Source organism: Balaenoptera borealis, assembly GCF_965194805.1.
Source record: "Balaenoptera borealis genome assembly, chromosome: 2".
NCBI lineage: Eukaryota > Metazoa > Chordata > Mammalia > Artiodactyla > Balaenopteridae > Balaenoptera > Balaenoptera borealis.
The window spans coordinates 183,303,866-183,325,976 of NC_138867.1; the positions used below are offsets into that span (position 1 = coordinate 183,303,866).

Genomic DNA, 22,111 nt, shown 5'->3' on the forward strand with positions numbered 1-22,111 from the left:
TTCTGGCAGCACTGGCTCGGGGACCGAGAGCAGAGAGGTCGGTGTTAGTTATGAAGCAGCGATGCCAGCGGGAGGGCCAAGCTCACCCAAACAGGCCCCAAGGCCCAGCGCCGGGGAGGGGGCAGGCCCCAGCTCACTTTCCTGGGGCAGGGTCGGGGGTCAGAGGGGAGAATGAAGGTCCGGGAAGAGGACGGGCGGCTGGGCGCGTGTCTGGCCCTCTCTGTTGTAACGGGGACCATGTGATCCCTGAGCGGGGCCACCCAGGGGAGATGGCTCCAGGACCCACTGTCGGGGGCTCCCTGGCCCCCGGGCACCCACTTCACCCAGGCTCCTGGTTCAGCTCCCTGCCCGCCCATGGGAGGTGTGTGGGGAAGGAGACCCCCAGCTCTGGAGAGAGGTGCCGGGTCCCCGGGGCAGGGCCCCTTCCTACTCTGACAGACGCCACCTCGTCCAGGAGCAGCTGTGCGTCCTCATCCTGTCAAGTCGGCAGCGTGGAGCCCACCTGCCCCTCTCGGCGGGACCCTGGCCTCCCTGAGCACGGAGCCCACCCTCCGCACCCACCACCCAGAGAGAGAAGGTGCGCGTCATGCCAGCCCACCATGGCCAGCCTGGGCTGCCCCGGGACCCAGGGCCTGGGCCTCCCCTCAGGCCAGCGGGGCTGAGCACTTGAGGACTCCAGATGTTTCCCGGGGCACCACTGAAGACAGGGCCTTGGCTCGTGGCCAGATGTGGTCATGAGGCCTGGGCAGGAGGGCCTGGGCTGGATGGCAAGGGACGGGGGTGCTCCCCAACACCTGAGTGTGAGCGTGCTGGGCGGGCACGTGGCCCTGAGTGTTGAAAGGTGAGCACACATGTGTGCCTGTGTGCCTGAGTGTGAGTGCACGTGCAGGTGTGCACAGGCGCCTTGTGTGCGTGATGTGTCAGCACGAGCCTGTGAGGGAGCAGGGTGCGCGTGTGTGAACGGGTGTGGGTGTAAGCACACATGGGTTCGTACAGGCACGTGCGTATGTGTGCACGTGTGAGCACAGGTGGTGGAGGGTCCGGCGACGGGAGGGATCCCGGGAGGACTTACAAAGTAAATGTCTGTGGCGGGCGCGTCCTCCTCGTCTGAGGCCTGGCTGGCGGGCTCGGAGGCCTGGCTGGCAGTTTCCACTTCGACGGCGGCAGAGGCACAGGCCGGGGACGCCCCCTCCCTGGGGACACGGGGAAGACACGGGAGTCCTGGCTGGGGGTGCTCTGGACAGCCCACGCCTTCTCCAGCCCGCACCCCAGGGCCCTCCCTGCTCCGCACCGTCCTTCATCACAGAGACCACCGACGCGGGGAGTCCAACTGCAGGGATGCATCCTGTCTGACATGGTCTAGTTCCCGCACAAAACAAACAGAGCACCCCCAAGCACTGCTGCGGCCCAGGGAACAATGTGCCCGCCCCCGAGCAGGCGGGCCCTTCCCCCTCTATTTGCTCAGGTGCACGCCCGTGGGCAGATCCCCGCCTCACCACTCACTTGCTGGGCAGCCAGGAGGACCACGTTCTTTCTCGGAGCCTCAGTTGCCTCGTCTGTAAAGTGGGGACACATGGCACCTACCCCCGAGGGGCCAGAACCTCTTTCTCCTCTTTCCTGAGCACTTACTAGGTGCTAGGCCTGTCTGAGGGCCTTGCGTGAATGAACCCACTGAACTTCCACTGGGGAAGGGGGGATGCTGCTGCTGTCCTGTGTTACAGATGAGGAAACTGAGGCTCAGAGTGAAGGTGAGGAACATGCCCGAGGCCTCGGCTGGCGGCCATGTGACTGGTGACTAAATTTCACCTCCTGGATGAAATGACGAGTTCTGAGAAGAAAGAGCACCTGTAACCGTGCAGAACTGGTTCTCCAGTCACGTTTGAGGGCAACTTGTTTTGTGGGGCAAAGACTGAATGACATTTCCCACGGTGACACTTCAGTTAATGGCAAAAAAGCTGACAGTGGCAGGAAATGGTGCTTGTGTGTGAAATAATAGCAAAGTGCACCTGGGAATGTGTGCTAGGAGTGCTAAGTAAAGTCTCTAGAAATAGAACAGAAATTCTAAGAAGTATATAAAGCAAAAATTATGGGAAAGGCAAGAAGAACTGGATAAGGCAATTATAGAATTAAACAGCCCGAACAGACAAGAGGCAAGTAAGGATGTAAAGGAACCGATGACACCAATCAAGACACTGGACAGAAGAGGCTTGTAAAGAACTTTCCATCCTTTCACAGAGAAGACACTTTTCTCCCAAGTGTCCATGGACACTTAAAAAGTAAATTTTGGGGACTTCCCTGGTGGTGCAGTGGTGAAGAATCTGCCTGCCAACGCAGGGGACACGGGTTCGAGCCCTAGTCCAGGAAGATCCCACATGCTGCAGAGCAACTAAGCCCGTGCGCCACAACTACTAAGCCTGCTCTCTATAGCCCGAGAGCCACAACTACTGAGCCTGCCTGCCACAACTACTGAAGCCTGTGCGCCTGGAGCCCTTGCTCTGCAACAAAGAGAAGCCACTGCAATGAGAAGCCTACGCACCACAACGAAGAGTAGCCCCCGCTCACCACCACTAGAGAAAGCCCGCGCTCAGCAACGAAGACCCAACCCAGCCAAAAATAAAATTAAAAAAAAAAAAATAGCATAGATTTTTTTTTGGCTGCATTGCGTGGCATGCGGGATCTCAGTTCCCCGACCAGGGATCAAACCCCTGCCCCCTGCAGTGGAAGTGCAGAGTCTTAACCACCAGGGAATTCCCCAAAGCGTAGACTTTTTTAGGCCATTTTCTTCAGCTCAAAACCTAATAAAGTTAGAAGTAAGTAACAAAAAGGTAAACAAAAAATCTTAAACACTTGAGAGACACCCCTAAAAAGCCTTAGTCCAGGGTCTCCCCCTCAGCACTGCTGACATCGGGCAGGTCATTCTCTGCTGCGGGCCATCCTGGGCGCTGTGGGGTGTGGAGCAGCGTCCCTGGCTCCCACCATGATGCCAAGAGCACCCCCGGTCGTGACCACCAAAGATGTTCCCAGACACTGCCCACTCTCCCCTGAGGGCAAAATCACCCTCAGGTGGTCGAAAGCCCCTACCTTAATTCAAAGAGGAAATAAGAAAAAAATCACTAACCATGCACATGCGAGTCAGTATAAAAGAACTGCTTCATGTCAAAACCCATGGGACATGGCAAAAGCAGTACTCAGAGGAAACTACATAGCCTTAAGGGCCTCATTATTTAAAAAAAAAAAGGAATTTAAGCACTGGAAAAAAGAAACAAGTGAGAAAACAAACCAGAAGCAGCTAGAAAGAAGTCATGGGAACATATGCATATGTATGGGAACATATGTATATGTATAACTGATTCACTTTGTTATAAAGCAGAAACTAACACACCATAGTAAAGCAATTATACTCCAATAAAGATGTTAAAAAAAAAAAAGAAGTCATTACTGGCGAGTTACAGTGAATGAGATAAAAACAAAACACAACAGGGGAAAAGGAGGTAACTAAGTCCCCAACCGGTTCTTTGAAAAGCTTGTAAGTCGCTGTCTTCTAAGCCCCGGCAAAGCTAAGAGAGCGAAGAGAGGAAGGGTGGGAGGGAAAGTGACCTCAGAGGACAGGGCGGCTCTGAGCCCTGGAGGAGGCGACCCTTCCCCGAGTGCAAAACCCCCGCTGCTCCCGGCATCACGCGCCCCCTGCCCCCCCCCCCACGCCTCACTCCCCGGAAGCCTCATTCCCTCCCCCAGCTTGCGGACTACTTTTCCCAGCCTGCCCCGCGGCCAGCTGGCCACGTGACCACGCTCGACCAATGGGGCCAGAGCAGAACGGGAAAGCAGGAACCAGGTAACGGTACCGCAGGGACTCAGGGGCTACTTACCCCGCATCCTCCTCTTTGGGGACCACGATTTCCACGCTGCACGCGGGCTCCACCTGCACCGTGATCTGCTGCAGGTCCTCCTCCGTATGCGCCTCCTCCTGGGGCCTGGAGGCAACGGGAAGCCGCGCCTCAGTTTCCCTCCTCACCGCCCCCTCCCCCCGACCAGGAGCACCAACCGAGCTCCAGGCCAGTGCCAATTTCCAGTCCCGGTAACAAGCTGGAAGCCTCCACGAGGTGCTGTCTCCGCGCACCATCAGACCAGGGCCCTGAGCCAGCCCAGCTCGCACCTGGTCCCTCTGGCCGTCATGCCCGCCTGGGGGCTGCAAGGGTCCACCTGGGGCTATCCTGTGACTCTGGCACCAGCAGAGGCATAATGAGTGAATGGTGGCCTGGATCCCGCCCACCCCCTGGGGGCAGCTAGGCACCTGCCTGGGGCCTGGACTAGGGGATGAGGTGGTTCTGGGGTTCCAGGCTGAGACCCATGGTGTAGGTGGGTCAGAACATTCCAGCATCCAGGCGTGCAGAATCTCTGGATGGCAACACCAGGGAGTAAAATGGTGGCTGACGGCAGAGCAGGTAGCTGGACAGAGGGGGATGCACTTTGCACCAAAGATGTTTTGTACCATGACTTTTTTTCAACTGGCAGGAATTATCCCAAAACAACTAATTACAGAAATGCCCTCTTCATTGCAGTCCTGTTACAAGATCAAACAACTGGGAACAACCCAAGTGTCCATGGCCCATTAGAGGGACGGCAACCAGCACATGCTCCACCTGCTCAGACAGGTGACCTTCTGCTGGTAGGTAACAGAGTAAAGGGCAGTGTGCCGCCCAGAGTGCACGCTGGTCAAAATGCGAGGAGAGACAGGCCCGAATGTGTATCTGCTTGTATATTCACAGATATCTCCGGAAGGAGACAAAAAATCCATCCGGGGGGTTGCTCCCAGAGAGGGGAGCAGGCATGGGGCAGGGGGAAACATCTTAACTATTTTCCTTTTTGTATCTCTTAGAATAAGAATATTAATAAAAAGAGAAAGAAGAACCAACAGGCAGGTGTGGGAGCAGGGTCCTCTGGGCACCCAGGTGGGAGACAGACACAAAATGACCTGAGATTCTATGCGGTTCTAGAGCCTGACTTGAATCTGTGCCCAGAAAGGAGCGGTCAGAGACGAAGGGCTCTGGGTGGGGAAAGCGGAGGAGGGACTGGGGCGGGTGGGCGGTGGCGGGGTCGGGGGGAGAGGAGAGGGCTGGGGTCTCAGCTCACCGGCCATCCTGTCCGGAGGACTGCGTGCGCCGCCTGCAGAGAGACCACAAGCAGGTGGGAGAAGTGGGGCGAGGCCCCGCCCACGCACAGCCCCCCACGGAGGGACATGGCTGGTCTGCTCACCTGTACCGTGGCTGTTCTGATGTCTCCGAGGGGGACCGCTCCGGGATGGAGAGGGACGTGGAGGACAGGGTCGTGGCAATGGAGGCGGTGGTGGCCTCCTCAAAAGAAGGCGGTGTGCAGGGCAGGAGGTCTGGCCGGCCTGTGGCGAGGAGCGGGTGGACACTTGCGGGGGCCTGGGAGGCCTCTGGGCTCCACCTACAACTTGGCTCACCCTCCACCACCCATGCCCCCCACTCCCACCTGCCACCCCACACTGTCATCCCTGCCAGCTTTAAGCGGGCAGATGTGCTCCAGTTTCCCCCCGGCATAAGGCCTTCCAGTAGCTTCCCACTGCTCTCAAACTAAAATCCGAACCCCTCCCTTCAGCCCACGGGCCTCACCTGCCCTCTCCCCACTCCCCCTCTCCCCCCTCCCCCTCTCCCCCCTCCCCCTCCCCCTCTCCCCCCTCCCCCTCTGCTCCAGACACACAGGCTCCTCGCTGTTCCTCCCACACAACAGGCTAGGCCGGGTCCCACCCCAGGGCCTCTTGCACAGGCAGCTTCTCCCTTCCTTGATGCTCTTCCACCAGCCCCTCCCTGCCTGGCATCTCTGACCCAGGGGATGGGAGGGACCTTCCAGAACATCAGGCCCAACCCCATCAAGCACTTCATCCCTCCAGGTCTCTGTGCACCTCTGATGTGAAGGGAGCCTGTCACCTCTGGGGCGTGGGTTGGGGGGGATGGGCGGGGAGGCAAATTCTATGCTCAACCCTTGCTGTGGCTCTTCTGGGGGCCCCATCCCAGCTGCTCCCCACTTCCCAGCTGCAGGGGCCCCTTCCTCCCGTTGGACTGCTGCTGTTGCTCCCTGAGCCCCTCCCTTCTCAGCCCCCCAGGGACGACGCCTGCCCCAGGGGCCCCCTTACCTCCCGGCCCGCCTGCTCACCTTCGTCCTCCAGCGTGGGGTAGCTGCGGGCCCCCCGCAGGTCGTACTGCGCGTCCTCCCGCTCGCTGGGGATCTGGCTGGCCGAGAAGGCGGCAGTGGGCCCCAGGGGCTTGACGGCCAGCAAGGCACCGCGGCCCTTCTTGGACGGCGAGGACTTGAGGGCTGCAGAGGGAGGGCAGTTAGTGCTTGGGTGGCAGCACCGAGGCCGGGCCCTGCAGCCCCCGGTGCCTCCGTTGTACAAAAGCCTGGTTGCCCCCACCCTGCCCCGCCTCCAGCCTGTCCCCCAGTGCTCTTCACTCTTGGTGGAGAAAGCCTGCCCTGCTTTCCACCCGGCTTGCCTCGGGAGGTGCCGGGAGCCCCAGGTACCTGTCCTGCCCATCAAGAGAGATGGGACGAGCTCCCGGGGACCCAGCACTCCCACCCCAGCCCCCAGAAACAGCAGCAGACCAGCAGCTGCCAACATTTACCAAGCACTTTGGGGCCTCACCCACTGTGTCCCAGCCCACCCGGCCACGGCCCCGCCGCTGACATGGAAGTCAAGGGCCTGGGACAGTGGGGCTCAGCACCAAGGGTCTGGCGCCCATGCAGGCTGCACGGCCTGGGGAATGCAGCTCAGCTCTCGGGGCCCCCAAGTCCTCGTCTGCAACATCAGGGTCAGGGGAGGGGGGTAAACCCCGGGATGCCCTCTGCGCCCCATCAGGACCTGTCACCACCCTCTCCCAGCGGCCCCTGTGACCTCTGCCCCCAGCATGGCGAGCTTAGCTCCCGCATACAGTAGGTGCTCGGTTTGCCTTAGGCACAGCCATCCAGTCCCTGGAGGCTGGCGAACTCCCTGGACCACAGTGGGAACAGCGCCCTGAGAAGGTTCCAGGAAGAGGTGTGCTGGTAAAGGTTAACGACCGGCTCTCTGGGGACAGATGCTGGGTTTGTGGTATTTGCCGATTTCCATGGTGTAAACATTCCCTCCACAGTCAACTTCAGCGTAAAACTAGATGTCACAGAATGTGGAGCTGTGCCAAGAGCCAGCTGCAGGTGACTGGCACTGGCTCGCGGCCCGCACACGTCTGGCCCAGGCAGGGAGAGCGGCCCCCCAGCTGAGGGCCAGACACTGGGCCTGCCCCTTCCCGCTGCCTGCGTGGAGCCCCCATGGAGCGCAAGGCCTGGACAGTAAGGCGCACACCAAGCCCATCCCCACGCCCACAGACACTTACTGAGCACCTACTGTGTGCCAGGTCCCGGGCTGCACGCTGGGGATGTGGAGCGACCAGAGTGAACAAGCACCCTGCCTTTTGGGGGTGGGTGAGGAGTTGGGGGGGGGCCGATGACAGACACGTAGGGAGAAAGACCCCTTCAGGCCCCATGTGGGGTCTGGCCTGGGGTGCACCAGGGTCTGTGACTCCGGAGGTCCAGCACGGACATCGGACCTCCAGAGGCCATGGGCTAGGGCCACCACGCTCGCCCTGTGCCCTCCCCGATGATGCTCAGTTTGGCTGATGACCAGCCGCTTCCGTGTGGCAAGGTCCCGTTTCCTTGGCAACGGTGCTTCCCCACTGATTGCGTGCGTGAACACACCTCCCCCCTCCTGGCTCTGTACAGATGGGGAAACTGAGGTGCGGAGGGGGGGTCACTTGCTCGAGGTTGCGCGGGAAGGATGAGGAAGAGCAGGACGGGGACTGGGCGGGCACCAGGCCCTGTGCCGTATCCCGGAAGGGCCACCCCGACTGCCCTGTTCCCTGGACCAAGTCCCCGCCTGAGGCCCAAGGCTGGCCGAACACAGGACCAGCGCTCCAGGTTTACCCTGCCCTTGACCTTCCACCCTCCTCCCTCCACGCCCCCACCCAGAGGGCCTGGGCACTCACAGGAGTTCTTCCGGAAGACCGTGTTGCTCATGAACTTGAAGAAGCGCTCGGCGTAGAAGCTGGGCCGGTGGACAGAGATGGTGTCCTGGGAAGGGAAGTAAGGGCCCGAGGGCAGGCAGGGGTGAGCGCTGCGGCCCCATGGGGGCTCCCGTGTCAGGGGTGAGATGTAACCTCTGTGGGGAGGGGACCCAAGGAGCAGGTAGGGACGGGGAAGCAGGGAGGTGGTTTCCTAATAACCACATCTGTAATTTTAACTTTTTGAACCATGTTTCAAAGAGGTAAACAGGTAAGTATCAAAATCAAGAAACCGGAAAGAATCTCTAAGGCAAGGGTCGGGGAGAGCGCGGCCCGAGGCTGCTTCGAAAGTCGGGTTGCAGGCCTGTCCCTGCGACAGAGGGAGGTTGGTGTCCTCGGGGCAGGCAGGCCCGGCGTCCTGCACTCAGGTGGGGGCGGCCCTGGCCACGCACTGTTCCTCATCTGTGCCACGGGGAGACTGGAGGCTGCCGGGCTCGCCAGGACGTAGGGACAAGATGTCCGTCAGGCAGGGAGCCCAGCACGCGGTCGGGGCGCGGTACGGGCTGGGCCCCTGCACGGACACCCATGCTGTCCCCGGGATCCCGTCTCCTCGCCTGCTATGGCACAGTCTCCCCAGCACTGCTGACAGCAGGCCGGTCGTTCTCTGGGGGCCGTCCTGGGCACTATGGGGTGTGGAGTAGCATCCCTGGTCCCCACCCACTCGATGCCAGGAGCCCCCCAGTGTGACCACCACAGATGTCCCCAGACACCGCCCGGTGTCCTCCCCCCGCTGTAACAGAACAGAACCCATCTGGACACGGGGCCTCCCACAATGAACGCTGTACTCGATCCTCGCCTGCGTGGAGGCAGGGCCACATGGCCACGTGACCACGTCCTGGCCAATGGCTGGCGAGCTGAGATGAGCTGAGCTACCGGAAGTCTCTCCGCCCTGAAAGGAAGGGCGCCCCTCCCTCCGGCTGGGGCCAGGGGCCGAGGACGCCTGGGGGTGTGCGGCAACACACAGGAAGAACCTGGCCCCCAACGCTGAGGGCCGTCCTACTGGCCCCAGGTCGCTCACACCTGGATGGTTACTTCCATTGACATTTGAGGCTCCTGGGGAGTCGGCTCAAATCCTCTGACGGGGGTTGCGGCCGCCTGGCTGCAACCTGGACCTTCTCAGCGCTTATTCCGGAAGCTCGCCCAGACGCTCCAAACCCTCTCTGAGTGGTGAGCGGGCTTGTTAGGACCCGGGATTTTACAGACTGCGGGCACACACAGCCCTTAGCACTTGAGTGAGAGCTGGCCTGCGGGGGGCGGGGGGGCCCATGGGAGGAGAGGCCTCCGCCTGAGGGTCCACAGCTGGACCAGGGGTCCGCGGGCTGCCTTGGGCCCACAGGCAGGCTCTATTTAGCCCCAACTGTTGGTCCTCACAGTCTTTTACATTTTGAAGTAATTCATTGCAAGTGTTCACGGGTTGGCTGCGCTCACAGGAAAACACGAATTTCAAGCTTTTCTCAAATAACTGAGCCGGTCCGTCTGAGCAGGCCCCACCCCCATGGGGCAGCAGGGGTCAGAGTTGTGCAGTATTGCCCCCGGGGCGCAGCTGGGGCCCAAGACGCCCTCCACATCACACGTTTCCAGAATGCTCTCTGCCTGGCCGGCCCCTGACTTTCCGGGTCAGCCTGTCCTTGGGAATCCTTCCCACTCAGCTTGGGGCCCCCCGACCAGCTCCAGGAAGCCTTCCTGTACCCCTCACGGATGGCTCGGACCCCTCGTTGAGGATCCTGCAGCTGCCTTGCTTCCTCGTCTCGGCCCTGACCCCTTGGCCCGTGACTGGCTCCAGAAAGGGGGACGCATCTCTCAGCTCTTTAGCACCTGTGCCTGGCCCAGGGAGACGGTCAGTGCGTTTGTGGACAGATGGACGGAATGAATGAACAAACGATGCTCACCCCATCGTGGACGAGAGCCTTCCAGGTGTGTTCCAGCTTCTTGATGAACCTGCAGAGAAGAAAACGCCCAGGACGTCAGCCAAACCTTCAGGTCCAAGGGTTCTCTTCTGGGCAAGCCCGTCCCAGGGGACACTGGTAGTGTCTAGGGACGTTTGTGGTTGGCATGGGTGGGAGTGTTCCTGGCATCAAGGGGGTACAGGAGCCCTGGTCTAAAGGAACGAGGCCACCTGTTGCATCAGCCAGAGGCCGCCTCCCCTTTCCTGCCCCCTTGACCCCCCCGCCCCCCGCCTGCTGGCTGCTCCCACCACATGCTCTGGGCACGGCAGTGGAAAGGTCGTGGTGCATAGCCCCCCGTGGGGGACAGAGACCACCCTTCCTCTCTGCCACGGGCCAGACTGAGCCCGGCCCCTCGCTGCTGGAGTGAGTGCCCTGCGCCGTGACCCCCAGCTAGGCCCCGCCCGACACCGGGGCTGGGGAGAATGTTGCCTCCTCCGGGCAGCCTTCCTGGACACCTCTAGGCTGCAGGGGGAAGGAGCCCCTCCTTTGGCACACACCTCTGCCCCGGGGTGAGCGTGTGGCTGCCTGCCCCGTGCTGTCCCGCTCCCCTCGCCCCACCCAGGGCCTCTGCAGAAACCCTGGCTCGCTACTCGGAAAGCTGCCTGCTCCTGCTCCAAACGGGAGGGAGACGCCTGCAGGGGATGGGGTCAGCCCTCAGGTGAGGAAACAGGCTGCAAACGTCAGCAGTCTGATGGGCAAGAGGTGACCGGCAGGCAGAGAAGTCACCCAACGCCAAGTGGAGTTCCCGGCACGGGGTGGGGTGTGGACGGGAAAGGGGGACCGCCACGGCCACAACCTGCCTGTCATGGCTGGACTGTGTGTGATGCATGTGTGTAACTCCTTCGATAAAAAACTAACAAGTAGGGGTTTCCCTGGTGGCGCAGTGGTTGAGAATCTGCCTGCCAATGCAAGGGACACGGGTTCGAGCCCTGGCCTGGGAGGATCCCACATGCCGCGGAGCAACTAGGCCCGTGAGCCACAACTACTGAGCCTGCGCGTCTGGAGCCTGTGCTCCGCAACAAGAGAGGCCGCGACAGTGAGAGGCCTGCGCACCACGATGAAGAGTGGCCCCTGCTTGCCATAACTAGAGAAAGCTCTCACACAGAAACGAAGACCTAACACAAGCATAAAGAAATAAATTAATTAAATAAATAAATTCTTAAAAAAAAAAAAAAAAACTAACAAGAGACGCTCACTGCTGTAAGCGTGCAAAGCACAAAGCATGGGTAACGGAGCTGCCTGTCACCCAAGGGCGTCTGTTCCTTCAGCTACACCACGCTCGTGTCCACACTCGAGACCACACAGCACGTGGCACCGGCTGTGAGCATTTATTTCTGGAAGTGTAGGAACCTTCCAGAGATGTTGCGCTTCCCAGCCACAGGGTGTTTCCGTCTTGCTCTGTTCAGCCCAGCACTCGGCACACGGCAGGGCCCAGAGTCAGTCAGCTGGCGACACCTCACCCACCACCCAGCCCTGCACTGGCCCTGACCTGGCCCTGACCGGGCTCTCACTGGGGAGTGGGGAGACAGGGCGGGGGCAGGCACCCACCCGTAGGACCGCAGGCTGGAGGTGGCGCGGGCTCCCACCTGGAGGACCGCAGGATAGGGGGCGGGCACCCACCTGTAGGACTGCAGGATGTCGATGATACCAATGTGTAGCAGAAGCCGCTCCCCGCGGCCATTCACAGCGGGGATCCCGCCCATCCTGGGGAAAGGGGTCGAGAGTATCAGCACCTGCAGAGCTGGCCCAGGGGCGGGCCCGCCTGTCAGGGGCACAGGCTGGAGGTGGCCTGGAGCCCCGAGCCTGCGGCCCTGGGCCTGGTCTGGGACTTGCGGGGACAGAGGTGGAGGGAGACGCAAGCAGGACTGATGGGGCCTGGGGCTTGAGGATCCACACGCTCCCTGTAGGTGGCAGCCTGGCTGGACCCTCAGAGGGTGTCCAGGCACCTGGGAACCCCATCCTGGTGAGGGGTCGAGCAGCTCTCCCGGCCAGCTCACCAAGTCAAAGCTGGAGGCCACAAGGTACAGAGGGGTCCCGGCCACGAGACCCGTATGTGTGCACACCCACCCACACGTGCACACGCGGCACTTGCACCCACGCGCAGGCACACGCACACATGGCCGCACGTGCACGCGCAGGCTCCCGGGCAGGACCAGGCTTCCAGGTGCAGCCTGGGGAGTTAATGGCCTCACGCAGCCCCAGGCCGAGCCTGCCCAGCGCACTTAGTGAGGTCGGACGATGCAGCAGCCGTCCTGCAGTCACTAGGGCCCCAGAGGCTCTGCCAGCCACACTCCACACCCGAGCTCACCTGCACACCCTGCCATCTCGCCTGGTCTGGCACCAACCCTACGAACGCCAGACGGCTGAGCTCCGGGCCAGCTCGTGTCCCCCCAGCCTCAGCCCGGTCAGGGCCCTTCAGCTGGCGGCCCAGTGTGGTGGCCAGGCCGGGGTCAAGCCTCGGCCCGTCCCCCAGCCGGCTGTTGCACCCTGACGGCTACCCCCAACTCTGAGCCTCCTTTTCCCAACTGAAGACAGGGGGATGCCACCCTCCTCCTCCAGGGCCCCCTACGCCCCAAGGACTGAACAGCGTCCGGAAGTGGAGGGTGCCGCCGGTTCCTGGCATGGTCAGTGCCTGGTGATGAGGGGACAATCGTGACACCTGTCCACAGCAGCGGTTTCCATCTGGGGCGGCTCTGTCCCCAGGGGACAGTGATGCTGTCTGGGGACATGTGTGGTTGTCACGACTGGAGGGCAGGGACGCTGCCCCACCCACCACAGTGCCCAGGACGCCTCAGAGAAAGTGACCCGACCCTGAACGTGAGAAGCACAGCGTGGGCGGTAGGGCTACCCCGTATGTCTGTGACCGCGCCCAAGCCCCCAGGGCAGGACCAGGTCGGCCGGGTGGGTGGGGTCGGGGGACGCACTCCTCTCTGGACCCGGTCACCCCTCACTGCCGCCTGGCATCGCCAGGGAAGGACCGTTCTCAGCCCTGCCCCTGGTGCACCCCGGGTTTGGTATCTTGCTATGAAAGGGTCCCTCATCCACAGCTGTTTCCACCTTCTCCGGGGCTGTCTTTCAACACCTTTCCAGCTTTGCTGCCTACGGTGGCGCTTTAACCCACCCTGGGGTCCAGCGGGAGGGAAGGGGATCTGTGCTTCCCACAGGGATGGCCAATGACCTCCGTCTACTGACTGACTGATCTGGACGCCCTGGTCAGAACACCTGGCCGCAGCTGTGTGTCCGCCGTCCACCCCTCGGGGCGCGGGGGGCTGGGGGATGGGTGGGCGCTGCTGTCCGGTTGACAAACCAGGACCAGGCCAGACCCTGGACTCGGTCGTATCCCTCTCACCTTCCTCATGACTCCCCCCGCCCGCTTCTCGCCTGGCAAGGGGGCCGGGGCAGAGACGAGAGCGGGAAGCCCCCGAGCCCCGCCACCTACGTGTCGTCCGTCTCGATGGCCTCCCCGCGCGCGGCCCCGCCCTGGATGGACTCCATGGCCGTGGAGTAGAGCGCCTTCTGGCCCAGCGGCCGCTTCTCATCAGCGGTGCTCTGGGCGCCCTCGGCCTGCCGCTCACGCTCCTGCTGGTCGATGTTGTGCACGCCCAGGAGCAGGCTGTAGTCCATGATCTTGAAGCTCTCCAGCACCTGCGGGGCCGGCGGTCAGGGGGAGGCGCCAGCTGCCCCCCGACCCCCACACCCCGCCCCACCTGCGTCTGTGTCCACTCAGTCCCCACAGCCAGGTGGGAGGCCCCGTCCGCATCCCACTGGGGACCCCAGCGTTGGGCCTGGGGCACAGCTTCTGACTCGAGGCCAGGCTGCCCTCGCCCTGGTTCAGGAGCCCGGTTCGCTGGCCGCCACTCCTGCTCCAGGCCCCGAGGTGCAGCCCAGGACGTGGACACCCGGGCCCTGCGGGGGGTGGGCTCTTGGAAGCTGTGGGGCCCTGAGGTGTCTGGTGGATTTCTGGGGAGTCTGTGTCGAGCTTCCAAAGGGGCCTGGGAGCCGGGGTGCAGAGGGGACCCTGGAGGACCCTGCCAGGCCTCCGTATCCTCGCCTCTGAGGCCGAGGGGGGCGCGGTGGACTGCAGCTGCAAGGCCTGCAAAGAGCCCGGCAGGCCTTCTTTTTTCTTAAGAAGCACCTGCCCGTGGAGGAGGGCAGCTCGGAGCCCGCACGGGCCCGATGTGAGGTGAGGGCCCTCCCTGAATACACCAGGCTGCTCCTGGGGCTTTGTTTCGGCAGCAGGAATGCAGCCTGAGGTGCGGCTGGGGCAGGGAGGGAGCGCGTATCTCGGGCTCACACCGCGTCCCCGCTTTACAGGTGGGAAAACCGGGGCTCAGAGATGGAAGCCCCGTAATCACGGCCCCGGCCCAGCCCCTCCTCACCAGGCAGTCGCGCTGCAGCGTCTTGACGAGCGCGGAGAAGGTGTCGGCGTCGAGCATGAGCCCCTCAGGCATGTCCTGGATGAAGTCCAGGTCTTTGTAGGTGGGGATGCTCTTTTCCTTCTCCTTCTTGCTGGCCCGCCGCTTGTACGTGGAGCCCTTGAGGTCGAACTTGAGGTGCATCTTGACCACGCGCGGCAGCACGTTGTTCATCACCACCACGCGGATGTTCTTCCCGCCCGACTGCACACAGTACAGCCCGTAGAACTTGGGCAGCAGCGTCCGTGGGTTCTGGTTGAGGTTCTGGGGGGGAGAGGGTCAGCGGAGATGACGCCGGGAGCTGTGCCCGCACCCTGTGCGGCACCCTGTCTGCCCCACAGATCTCAGGCCAGAGGCCACCTCCTCAGGAAGCCCACCCTGACCACCTCTCCCAGGCTCATCCCTCTCTCCACGCCCCCAGCACCCTGACTGTACAGCCAGCCAGATGAGTTCCCCATCACCCCACCTGGAAGAGCCAGGAGGATCTGTTTCTACAGAGCCAGGCCCAGCGAGAGACAGCCTTTCCATAAAGGGCCCCAGGGCATGCTCCCGAGGTGTCTGGGCCTGGCTTCCCACCAGGTCAGACCCAGGTGTCCCACCTCCCCAGCCCAAACTGGGGGGATGGCGGGCACGGCCTCCAGGCGTGCCCAGGGCAGGGGTCAGCAAACTCCGGCCCGAGGGCCAAATCCAGGCCACTTGTCTTTGTACAGTCGGGAGCTAAGAATGGTTTTACACTGTTAAAAAACTAAAAGAAAAACAGTGTCCTATGACACCTGAAAATTATGTGAAATGCTCACGTCAGTGTCCACAAAAGAAGTTTTACTGGCACTCGGCCATGGCTACTTGCTCTCGCCTTGTCTGTGGCAGCTTTCTCGCTGCAACTGCAGAGCTGAGCCGTGGAGACAGAGGCTGTCACTCACAAAGCTGAAGATGTTTAGTATCTGGCTCCTTATAGAAGTTTGCTGACCCCCTGATCTAGGGGAGCCGGGGGTCTCACCCAAGATCATACACGGCTGGGGTGGGTGGTGCACCCCACAGGGAGAGATGGGTCACCAACTGTGCAGAGCTGCCCGGGGCCTCTGCCCCCGCCCCCATCTGTGTGTGTATCAGGACCCCCGGCTACTGCGGGCCAGGAAGTCTGAGGCTCCTGCTCCCACCCCCGCCCAGCGGCCCAAATGCCAGCTGGCAGCCAGGCCCACCTCCCCAGTGCTTCTCTGAGTCACTGGCTGTTGAGACACGAGGCGCGAAGCCATGATTTCTAGGACCCAGGACTCAGGGCAGTGGGTTGGGGGGCGATGGCCAACAGGGCCCAGATGGCTGTTCCTGCTCGCCACGTGAGGGGGTCCTGCGGGTGAGGCTCAGTGACCCAGGACGGCATGTTGAGGCCTGCCTGGAGGGGATGGTGCCCAGAGTGGGTGGTGCCAGTGGTGTGTGTGGGGGTGGGTGGGAGGTGCCGGTGTGGTGGGGGGATGAGTGCCCAAGGCTCCTCGGGCAGAGGGAGGAGGAGGGTGTGAGGTCGGGGGCACTGGGGCTGGAAGGGCACGGCGCTCCCACCATGTAGTAGCCGGGCAGCAGCTTCTGCAGGAACTCGGCCTCCTTGTGCATCACCGTCTTGATGATGAATTCATCGTCGCTGGTGACGTAGAACAGGGAGCCGCTGGCACCGGGGTTGGACAGCTCGATGAGCGGCTCATTGCACAGCGAGTACTGAAAAGGGGGGCAGCGAGTGGGCGGGGTGCTCACCAACCTCCACCGCCCGCGGGCCCAGGGGCTGGCGGGCAACCCCGAAACTGGTCACCGTCAGCTCCATTTTACAGACAAGGCCACTGAGGCTTGGAGAGGGGGACGGTCTCGCCCAAGGCCACACAGCAAGGATTTGAGCCCGGGCTAAGCCTGCAGCCTCAGTGCTGACCCACTAGAGTGTGTTCCCTCTCCGGTGAGGGACAGACACCGGGCCGTACGGGGAGCCGACACACGTGGCCACGACTCGCCTCCCAGCCTCCCTGCAGCCACAACGGTCAGCTCTGGCCTGTGAGCCGTAAGCACAGGCTGCCGTGTGGGACTTGGGAGAGGCTTTCTAAACGGGTGGCAGGAGCTGGCGCACCTCCTGTCTGCACCCTTCTCTCCTTCCCACCTGGAACCCCGCAGCCGCACTGGACCATGTGGTGACCTTGGGGGTAGAAGCCGGGCACCGGGAACGGCAAAAACAGCAGCTGCGTGCCTGGTGAGCAGCCCCACCTGGCCCCCCGGACACCCGGCCCCTCCCACCTCTCTTCCCCACCTCCTAGTCCCTGACATCCACGTTCCACCTCCGCGATCACTGCCCAACATCCCCGCGCACCCCCTCCACACCATTAGATAGTAAGTTCTAGGGAGACAGGAATATCTATGTGATTTTGTTCACATAACAAGGGGATCCCCAGCACATACTTCAGTGCCTGGCACAGAGTAGATGCTCAATCGTTAAGCAAATGAATGAAAAGCAAGGCCTGCAGGCCTTTTCAGCTGAGTCAATGAAGTACTTTTTGGGGTTGAGGCTGTCTGGGTCAGGTTTTCTGTTTCTTGCACCCCCCAAATCCTAATTAAGTACCGCTGGTATACAAAGCATGGAGGACGGGCCCCCTTTCCTATCCACAGAGAAAAGCAGGGAGACAGACACAGGACCCCACTGCCCTCGGCCCAGCTCCTGGATCCAACTATGCCTGACGCCACAGCTGCCCCTGGATGTCCAGGCCCCCGAGCCAAAGGCTACCCTGCGTCCACAAGCACTAGGTGCGGGGGTGCTCACAAGCTGAAGCCCACTTCCAGGGCTTCTCAGAGCCCAGGGACAGCCAGCCCTGGATCCCACCCACCATCACCCCTTCCGGGCACAGAGCAGGACTGCACTGCCTGGCTTCTCCGGGGTGGGGTGAGGCTGTCTGACGAGCACTGGCCAGTAAACTGTGAGCACAAGTGGTGCGTCATCCCCAGGCTGGAAGATTTAAATGCTGCTGTGAGCCTTCCAGAACTCTCCCTCTGCCACGGAGACCAGACGTCTGGGGTGGGAGCTGCTTCGTCAGCCTGGCTGTGCCAGTGATGAGCACGGCCCCCAGCCAACCCAGGGCAGACACAGAGTGTGAGCAAGAAACACACCACTGTCATTTTAGGCCACACGGATGCAGGGGTCTGTTTCTTACCCAGCATAATCTGCTGCGTGCTGACTGATGCATGCTGTTCCCAGAGCTCCTGTTTCTCACGTATTACTGACTCTCAGGAGCACCAGCGGAGGCAGATTCAGGCCCAAGGGAGGAGAAGGGCCTTCCTCGGTCCCTTGACCAAAAGCCAACTGCCACTTTCTCAGTACTACCTGACACCCAAGCGTATTTCCATGTACCCCCTGGTCTGCTGGTGCCTGACTTCAGCCTTGAGAGGTGGGAGCCGGCAGTTTTATTGCCCCCACTCACTGTGATGGAGGCAGAAGCCAGCTCACACGGCAGTCAGCACAGTCAGGATATGCTAACAAGCAGCCCCCAGACAGCACTTACACTGTGTCTGCTGTGGGTCAGCTGGGGCTGTGTTCTTCGCTGTCACTCAAGGGCCCAGGCGGGGGCCACCCCGAGTGAGGCACTAACACTTCAGGCATCTCTCCTGGAGCAGTGGGGGGACAGTCAGTCCTCCCGCCAGGGATTCTGAAGCCCAGTCTTGGCACTGGGGACACAGCAGTAAACAAAACAGGCTGAATCCTTGGCTCTTGGAGCTGACTTTCTTTTTTTTTAATTTATTTTATTTTTAGTTTTGGCTGTGTTGGGTCTTCTGCTGTGCGCGGGCTTTCTCTAGTTGTGGTGAGCGGGGGCTACTCTTCATTGTGGTGCACGGGCTTCTCATCGCGGTGGCTTCTCTTGTTGCGGAGCAGGGGCTCTAGGCTCGCGGGCCCAGTAGTTGTGGCGCGTGGGCTTCAGTACTTGTGGCTCACGGGCTCTAGAGCGCAGGCTCAGTAGTTGTGGCTCACGGGCCTAGTTGCTCTGCGGCATGTGGGATCTTCCTGGCCCAGGGCTCTAACCCGTGTCCCCTGCATTGGCTGGCAGGTTCTTAACCATTGTGCCACCAGGGAAGCCCTGGAGCTGACATTCTTGTTGAAGCCAGACAGATAAATAAAGTAAAACACAGTGTGTCAGATGGTGACAAAGGGCACAGAGAAACATCCCGCGGTTGAAAGGCAGACGTGCTGGAGGCAGCTACGGTGGCCGGGGGGCCAGGAAGGGTGTCTCCCCTGAGGAGCCAACATCGAGCAAAAGAACGTGACCGAGCCCGTGCAAAGGCCCTGAGCGCGTGCAGCTGGTGGAGGACAGCACAGGGAGGAGGCCGGGGTGGGGGGCGGGTGGCAATGGGGATGGTGCAGCGGAGTTCGTTTGGGAAGGGAACCAAGGAGGCCGACCTTTACTCCGAGTGCGGGGACAGCTAGGGAGTGACATGGTGTGATCTGTGTCTTAAGAGGCGCCTCTGGACTTTGGGGGTGTGAGCCTGACGGGGTGCCCAGGTGGGCGGGGCGGGGGCTGGCCAGGGGCATCAGTGGAGGGTGAGGAGTGGCCAGATTCCGATGCATCCGACAGCAGGGTTGGCAGGACCCCAGCAGGGCTGGCCGTGGGAGCAAGAGCAGCTCAGGGAAGGCTCGTACGGGGGCGAAGGGCGTGCAGCTGCGGCCACAGCCATTGTCCATCCCCGCTCCGCCCGCAGCCACTAGCCACAAACACCCACAGCACAGAGGCCCCGCCCAGGTGCCCCGTCCTCCTCGCACTCTGCCAGGCATGGGCCCACAGCCACCGCCGGGCACCTCTGAGCACAGACTGCAGCAAAGCACCCTGCAGGAGAGCAGGGACGTCGAGTGGAAAACCCAGCAGAAGGGACGTGTCCAGCTCTGTACAGGATAAATCTACAGGCGGAGAAAGTTCTGGAACCAGATGGCTGACAGCAGCTGCCCTGGGGAGCAGCTTGGTCGGGGCCTTGGGTCTTGGGCCTCACTGGGCACCGCTGCCGAGGGGCAGGCGGGCGACAAGTAAGGGCTCCTGAGCCAGGTAACCCACCGTCAGGACGGGGTCACGGGCAGACAACCCCCGATTCAGGAAACAGTCCGCCCCCCCCGACCATGCCCTGCTGTCCTGAGCTGAGATTAAATGACATTTAACCCCAGGAGAGCGCAGGGGTCTCACAAGGGGTGAGAGTGACTCTGCACAAGAAAACTCGGGCCTGGTGCCTGTAGCTGGGGCTGGGGCGGCAGCCAGGGGCCGAGGCCGTGACCGTGGAGGAGAGGGGAACCCCGGGGGAGGCAGAGCTGGCGAGGGAGGCTGGGGACAGTCCGGGCGCCCGGTCCATCCCTGCCCCGCCGCGTGGGCTTCACTCCTGCAGCTCGGAGCGACCCAGCCCGCAGGCTGAGGGGCTCCGCTTGCCCTCCACACGGCACCCATTTCCTTGCCGCATTTCCCGGCTCGCTCCCTGACGGCCAACCCCAGCAGGCTCCCCGAGGCCCTGTCTGCAGCACCCCCCCACCCACCTTGGGCCCAGGATGGACACGCCTCAGGTCTGAACCTTCCAGCGAGTTTCTAGCCCACCAGGGCCCCACGGCCCAGAACACCCGGGCCATCTCCGCCCTCCTGCTGCCATTCCAGGCTCACGCTCCCTCCGTGGCCTATGTTGGAGGCCGCAGGGCTGCTGCCTGCCTGTCCCTGGCGGTGTTGGTGGGAGCGGAGGTTAGGGAGAAACGAGAACACTCCCCCTCTGGGAAGAGCAGGGAGAATGAAGTTGAAGGTCGCCAAGGTGGGGCCAGGTGACCTCAGACGTCTGAGGTCCCTGAACTTTGCTTATCAAGTTCGAGATCAGGCCCCAGCCGTCTCCGTGGCCCGCCTCTGTGGACGTGGCAGCTCCACTGTCTACTCCCTGCTAATGGACACCAAGGCCACTTCTCCCCGACTGTGAACAAGGCCGTAGGTTTCCCCTCCTGGTAACATGATAACACAGAGTCCGGGTAACCGGCGTCCTTTCTGCTGTAGAACCACCAGGCTGCACACGAAATGCTCCTCCTCACGCCACGGGGCTCGCAGACGAGGGAAGCTCTTCCCAGGGCTGGGATGGGAGAGGCCACGTGGGACCTGGTGACTTCTGGGCACTGACCGGGCAGAGCTGGAGAGCCTCAGGTCACGTGTGTCCCCGGCCAGAGCAAACGCTGGGCCTCCAGAAGGACGTGGCCCCGGCTGAGGGCACAGCTTTCCCACAGATTAAGACCCGAACGGGAGCAGTCGGAACACAGTCAAGGCCCCCCAAACCCGAGGATCGGGTCTCCCCGGGGATGGCAGGTGCTGGGAGGTCAGACGTGGGCGTCTGCGCAGACGCCGAGGCCTCCACGTGCAAAGTCACAACGTGTGACCAGGTGGGCCCGGAACAGACCAGCCGGACCTTCTGAAGTGGAGACTCTGGCTGATGACCCAGACGCTGCTACCGTGAAGCCCCATCTGGACGAGTCCTGACTATGGATGCGAGGTCAGAGGATCTGGCCTAGGTTTTGGTTTTTCTAACTTGAGAGACTAAAACCACACCGGAGCCGAGAGGACAGAGTCCAGGCTGGTGGCCAGGAGCACGAGCATGGCCGGTGACGGGACAGTCCCTCCAGGATGAGCGCGCGGCAAACTGTAATGTCTGGAAGGAACAGACGGCCCGGCCAACAGCCAGCGAGGACCGAGTCCGGCCCACCTCGACTACAAACTGAGCAGGGAGCCCGGCGACGCTGCACCCGCGTTCCTGCCCCACAGAGACCAAGAGGCAACAAACGGGGTGATCCGAGCCAGCGAGCCTGGGCTGGAGCCGGGGGCGGGGGACGCAGCAGCAGCCGAGGACACACTCACCAAGTAGTCATCCGGCCGGATCCCAAAGAGCTCCCGGAAGTAGCGGAAGGCGACGGGCGCGTAGGTCTTGAACCTGAAGTCCTGGAAGTGATGGGCGGGGGTGAGGTTGCTGCCTTCACTGCAGAGGAAGCAGGGGGGGAGGTCTGTGAGGGACAGCGGCTCGTGTGCTCTCCCCTCACCCACTGACGGCCCGCCCGCCCGCCTGCCCAGGCCCAGGCTCGGCCCCAAGGTCCCTAAAGAGCCAATCCAAAAAGCAACACGGGGCTCCCGATGGGACAAAGGGCCGTGGCCAGCCTCGGGCTGTCCCCCAACAACTACCCTCCCTTCATCAGCAACAGAGCCCACAGCATTGGGTGTACACATGGCTGCCCAGAATAAGACCACTGCCAGCCTCTCCCACAGCCAGGTGTGGTCAGGGGGCTGTGCTCAGCCAGTCCCCTGTAAGTGGAGGAGCAATGATGTGGGTCCTTTCCTGGTCATGCCCTTAAAGGGCAGGGGCATGTGCTCTCCTTCTCCTTCCTGCTGTTGGAATGCAGGTGTGATGGCAGGAGCCTAGGCAGCCCCCAGGGGCCACTGGTAAGTAAAGCAGCATATTGAAGATGCTGGAGAAACCAGAAGGAACCCGGGCCCCCCAACATCATGGAGCCACCTGACCAGCCCTAGACTGACTATCAGTGTGTGTGAGTGTCGCGCACGCGCGCACACAGGCACACAGGCACACACGCACACATTTGAGAAACAACGAACTTCTGTCTTTCCCTATTTTTAAA

The 22,111-nt window shown here is 61.9% G+C and overlaps 1 protein-coding gene across 5 annotated transcripts in view; it reads right to left on the reverse strand.

Moving 5' to 3' along the window:
* PIP5K1C (phosphatidylinositol-4-phosphate 5-kinase type 1 gamma) overlaps positions 1 to 22,111 on the reverse strand; it is a 59,657-nt gene that overhangs the window by 6,222 nt on the left and 31,324 nt on the right. For all 5 annotated transcript variants that reach the window (XM_082381140.1, XM_082381143.1, XM_082381141.1 and 2 more), the window contains exons 5-16: positions 21,342 to 21,459; positions 16,024 to 16,176; positions 14,434 to 14,733; positions 13,494 to 13,699; positions 11,675 to 11,758; positions 9,998 to 10,046; positions 8,034 to 8,118; positions 6,175 to 6,336; positions 5,254 to 5,392; positions 5,131 to 5,163; positions 3,867 to 3,971; positions 1,073 to 1,193 (exon numbers count right to left, since the gene is read on the reverse strand). In XM_082381140.1, coding sequence (XP_082237266.1) covers positions 1,073 to 1,193; positions 3,867 to 3,971; positions 5,131 to 5,163; positions 5,254 to 5,392; positions 6,175 to 6,336; positions 8,034 to 8,118; positions 9,998 to 10,046; positions 11,675 to 11,758; positions 13,494 to 13,699; positions 14,434 to 14,733; positions 16,024 to 16,176; positions 21,342 to 21,459 — 1,555 coding nt within the window. The remainder of the gene's footprint in view (positions 1 to 1,072; positions 1,194 to 3,866; positions 3,972 to 5,130; positions 5,164 to 5,253; positions 5,393 to 6,174; positions 6,337 to 8,033; positions 8,119 to 9,997; positions 10,047 to 11,674; positions 11,759 to 13,493; positions 13,700 to 14,433; positions 14,734 to 16,023; positions 16,177 to 21,341; positions 21,460 to 22,111) is intronic.